Raw genomic sequence first — 5,442 nt, 5'->3', positions numbered from 1 at the left:
ACACTGTTCAGGGTAGGGATGGTGCACTGCTAATCAGCAGTGATCCTACTGATTCAGGAAGAGCAGTGTGGTTTTCGTCCTGGTCGTGGTACACTGTACCAGCTCTACACCAGCTTTAAACCCTCAGCAGGGTCCTGGTCCTGTTAGGTCTCTGTACGACTGGTGTCAGAGTTTGGTCCGCATTGCTGGTTGGACTCGTTTCCGGTGAGAGTTGGACTCTGTCAAGGCTGCCCTTTGTCATTGATTCTGTTCATAACCTTAATGGACAGAATTTCTAGGCACAGCCAAGGTGTTGAGGGGTCCTTTTTTGGTGACCTTAGGCTCACATCTCTGCTTTTTGTGGATGATGTGGTACTATTGGCTTCATCAGATTGTGATTTCCAGCTCTCACTGGAGTGGTTCGTAGCCGTGTGTGAAGCGGCCAGGATTAGGATCAGTGCCTGCAAATCTGAGACCATGGTCTTCAGCTGGAAAAGGGTAGGGTACCTTCTCCGGGTTGGAGAGGGGGTTCTGCCCCAAGTGGAGGAGTTTAAGTATCTCAGGGTCTTGTTCACAAATGAGGGAAGAATAGAGCGGGAGATTGACAGGCGCATCAGTGCTGCATTGACAGTGATGTGCGTGCTGTACCGGTCCGTCATGGTGAAGAGAGAGCTGAGCCAGAAGGCAAAGCTCTCAATTTACCGGTCGATCTACATTCTTACCTTCATCTATGGTCACGAGCTTTGGTAGTGACCGAAAGAACAAGTTCGCGGATACAAGAGGCTGAAATGAGTTTCCTCTGCAGGGTGTCTGGGCTCTCCCTTAGAGATAGGCTGAGAAGCTCAGTCATCCGGGAGGGACTCAGAGTAGAGCCGCTGCTCCTACATGTCCAGAGGAGCCAGTTGAGGTGGCTCGGGCATCTGGTTATGATGCCTCCTGGACGCCTCCCTGGTCAGGTGTTCCGGGCACGTCCCACTGGGAGGAGGCCCATTAGAAGACCCAGGGCACGCTGGAGGGACTATGTTTCTTGGCTGGCCTGGGAAGGCCTTGGGATTCGCCCAGACGAGCTGGCCCAAGTGGTTGGGGAGAGGGAAGTCTGGGTCTCTCTGCTTAAGCTGCTGCCCCCTGGTCCCGACCCCGAAATAATAAGAAAACGGACGGATGGTGGTTGAAGCAAAATGCAGCATCTGAGCTTTTTCAGCATGAACAAAATTCAAAACCTTTTGACCAATCACACAATAAGTTCTTATTTGGAGGGACGTAAAAAGGTCTGCCAGTAGGTTGCGTCAAGAAGCTGCCGAAATGTCGACAAAGCCACAATTTTTGTAATGAAACTGTTGACAACCTGAACACATTTTGGTAGTTCAGATGGCGTATGCAGAGGCCTTTAAAAAGGTAGCACCCCAAGGCTGTGACCAGTGTGTTTAGCTTTTGTTAGAGGTATATAAGACTTTGGACGAGAGAGACTCTAGTGCAGGGGTGTGATACTCATTTTCACAGAGGGCCACATCAGCGTTATGGTGGTTCTCAAAGGGACAGTTGTGAATAACTTTGACGTATCATGTTTACCTTTGACTAAACATGATATGTCATATTCTTGGTCTCACTGCTAGCAAACTGCAAAAAACTGCATTTTAACACATCCTTGTCTAAACACTGAAAAACACTGTACAACTGACAAAATGTGAAATAAATAATACAGAAATACTATTTAAAGTAAAATTCTGAACGCTCCCACTTTATGACAGGGAATTCCCATGCATAATCAACATGAGTAATGGGAGATGTAGTTTCTGGTCACTGCTGACTTTAAAGCAGCTTATTTTGAGACATTAATATTGTGCTATCCAATTTGATTGCTCGGTTACTCAAAGCCAACAGCTCAGCTATATATATATATATATATATATACTGTATATTCCTTTGGTGGGGGGAGTGCCCCCCTTGGTGGGCCAAATGGGAGTCACCTGCAGGCCAGATGAGTTTGACACACACTCTAGTGTTAGCAGACACAGGTCTGTAGAGAAGTCCTTTGAAGTATCTTTTTGTCTGAATGGAGCTATGAAGAACATTTGCTCAAAGTTAATTGATGTCTGTAATTAAACAGGCTTATAAGTTCCTCTTTGTGTTGTCTCAGGGTCGTAACCTGGCAGACCTGCGGAGGAGTCAGCCCAGAGGAACCTTCACCATGAGCACCACCCTGAGACTGGGCAAACAAATCCTGGAGTCCATCGAAGCCATCCACTCAGTGGGTTTCCTGCACCGAGATATAAAACCGGTATGTTGAAAAAAATTTATTTAATGTTTTAAACAGAAAAATCTCACTGACATTTGGTCTGATGTGTAGCTAATAGTTCATACAAACATTTGAAAATATCAAAAGAAAAGTTCACATGCGAGTGGTGAGATCAGCTGTGTTGTTTGGTTTGGAGACAGTGACATTCATTAAATAACAGGAGACAGGACTGAAAGTAACAGAGCTGAAGATGTTAAGATTCTTCTTAGGAGTGACAAGAATGAATAACAGGGTTTCTACAGGGTCTTACAAAGTCTAAGAAAGTGTAAAATTTGAAAATCAAAATTTTAGGTCTAAAAAACGTCCTATAAATCCCCAGATTTTCATCCRAGGTCTTAAGTTSAATTTTGTGCAGTCTTWTTTTTTTTACTTTCAATCATTCCTGAGAAGCATTGGCTGCATAAATAAACCGAGTAAAGCACAGTAATCAGAGGATGACTCCATCTGTCTTCATGAAGTGCTAAGTTTGCTACTGGTTTTGGTATGCTGTTAAACTACAAATCCTGTGATGACTGCAGGCAAATAATGGCACCGTTTACTTCCATGTTTTAGACCTCTTTGCCTCTACAACCCCCTGCATACGGCAGCGTGTTCACCCACCCAAAAAACAAGGAATTTCAGTCATATCTGCTGCTTGTTGCTTAGACATGTGGAAGTGTGTTTTCACTGAGAACTGGTTTGAAACCAGTGATTTTTGCACTCGGTTGGAAGCGGTCCACAGCAGTCGATATGAAGGTCTCGTAGAGATGACCATTTCATTTAAATAATTTAGTGYTGTTTTATAAAAATAAACATTCTTTAACAGGTRAATTGATAGCAATAAAAGTTTTCTATGTTAAAATTTCTGTGACCATTTGAATGTTTCTATTAATGCATCGGTTTGGTCTTAAATGTCATTACTAATGGTCTTAAAATGTCTTTAAAAGGTCTTAAATTAAACTTACTGAAACCTGCATGAACCCCGGAATAAGATTAGGAGTGAAATCATCAAAGGTACAGCACAAATTAAATGACTGGACAGTGGGCTGTTGGTAGAAGGACAATTAGAAATGCAGCTGCCAGAATAAAAGACAAAGAGAAGATGTATGGGTGCAGTTAGTGAGGACAGGGTGAGATGGAGGAGGATAACTTGCTGTGGCGACCCCTGAAGAGGGAACAGCTGAAAGAAAAATCTTAGAGCAAGGCTGTGTGTGTGTCTCTCTTTCCAGGTAGACTCTCACCTGTAATCATCAACCACCTGCAGGTGGGAACAGCCTATTTAAGTGGGCCACATCCTCCTGAGGAGGAGGAGACTTGCTCTCTCCTGCCTCTGCTGCATGGTTGCAGTTTTGCTGGTGACCCCTCACAACTAGCCCTTTAGATTTAATAAACCTTTTTCAGTCAAACTCCACCTCTTGTCTGGTTGTCCCGTTTATGCTGCTTCCCTTTGAGCCACTGGGTTTGACCCAGAGCTGAAGGAATAACTCCACGATGACACCTCTACAGAAACACAATGAGTCTGAACATGAATTTATCTTTTACTCTCAAAAGTTTGTCCTGGGTTGTTGGCAGATATCAGAACTGATGTTAAAGTAAAATTTAGTTTGGTAGTTGCTGAGAGCCATTGCCAAGTTTTCACAGAACACTATCAGATCTCTCAAGGTCTCACAGTTTCACAGGACATTGTTCACAACAGTTTTTATGGTTTTACCAAAACAGCTACAATGCTATTCCTTGTCTGATTTTAGTTCAAAATTCGGACTTAAAAAGAGGCAAAAATGCATTTCTGCAAGAGATTCTACAGTGTGCAATTAATTAATGTTGTGTTTTGTTTTTGTAGTCAAACTTTGCGATGGGCCGACTTCCTTCCACCTACAGGAAGTGCTACATGTTGGACTTTGGTCTGGCTCGACAGTACACCAACACCAATGGAGAAGTCCGACCGGTAAACAGCTCTTATTTTTACTTTCACTTTTCTGCTCTGAACTACATCTTTTTGGACTTGTATGTTGGCAGTAAAGGTGTGTATTAGTTTGTTGGCATTATGCCACCTGTTAGTCAAAGCAATAAGCTTGTCAGCAAATGGCCAATCAGCAGTCAGTATTAGTGACATGCCCCCTAGCTGCAAGAACTGTCCGGCTTTTCCTCAGACAAAACTGTTAAACATCAGTGGGGACTGTCCACTTCTGGCACTGGTGATCTTTAATGGTTAGAGGGCAGAATAGGTTTTTTTTCCAAAAACCTAAACAGAGTTTGGAGAAGTTCAAATGATGGAGGCTTGCAGTTATCCTCTCAAACTTCTGAATAGAACCAGGGGGCGGTCCTAGCCTGTTTGGCACCCTTGGCGAACATCTTCTGTGCCCCCCAACCCCCCCACCCACTCCTGGAGCTGGACATGCCCAGCTATAAAATATAGCTTAGATCATTGTGCACCAACACAGACACACTCAAAACGTCTTTGAAAATTAAAGTTAGGTCATTTTTGTTTGGTAGATTCATTCTTTGTTGTTTCGGCAATAAATCAGTGAAAATCCTGTTAATTTCCCTTTAAATTGTGCCACATTTGTAAGGAACATACATTAGTGGGATGAGCAGTAGAGCTGAGTATGTGGGTTTTACACTGATTAAATTTGCCAAATCTTCCCTGTCAAACAGCTTATTGTACTGTTGTTACTGACACTTGTTTTGAGCGTCTGGTATCCCCAATGGCTGCCAGTCAGGTTCAGCTATAAGATTTATTGCCAAGAATCAACAACAAACAAAGAAATAATCTTCCAAACACTAATTTTCTTACTTTCTGTGCCAAATTCGTGTAGAATATAGACACACATATTAAGGCACATACATATGCCATGAATTTAAATGCTTAAAATAAAAGTTGCACCAATTGAATAATATTAAGAAAAATCAGACAAACATCCAAATTTCCCTGCTTAACTGTCAAAGAAGATTTGAACCTTTGTTTTACTACGACCGTTTACACTATTTCACTTCAAGAAACACAAATTAAACTCCACACCAACTGAACACTAAAACATCTGTTTAATACTGTTGGCTATTCACAATATTATTCATGAAATGTTCTTTGTTTGGGATGAATGGTGACTTATAGGACTGTGTATTGGCAAGAATTTGGCGATACGATACATATCATAACAGAGGGGTCACGATACGATATATCCCGATAT

The 5,442-nt window shown here is 42.5% G+C and overlaps 1 protein-coding gene across 1 annotated transcript in view; it reads left to right on the top strand.

Moving 5' to 3' along the window:
- ttbk1a (tau tubulin kinase 1a) overlaps positions 1-5,442 on the top strand; it is a gene marked incomplete at its 5' end in the record, with an annotated part of 108,590 nt that overhangs the window by 7,072 nt on the left and 96,076 nt on the right. Inside the window, 2 exon segments of the mRNA XM_014029445.1 lie at positions 2,117-2,257; positions 4,095-4,199. Of these exon segments, the coding sequence (XP_013884899.1) occupies positions 2,117-2,257; positions 4,095-4,199 (246 nt within the window).

Source organism: Austrofundulus limnaeus, unplaced genomic scaffold (genome assembly GCF_001266775.1).
Source record: "Austrofundulus limnaeus strain Quisiro unplaced genomic scaffold, Austrofundulus_limnaeus-1.0 Scaffold905, whole genome shotgun sequence".
In the NCBI taxonomy this organism is placed as follows: Eukaryota; Metazoa; Chordata; class Actinopteri; order Cyprinodontiformes; family Rivulidae; genus Austrofundulus; species Austrofundulus limnaeus.
Note: the sequence above shows the minus strand (reverse complement) of the source record. Positions and strands in the feature narration are given on the sequence as shown.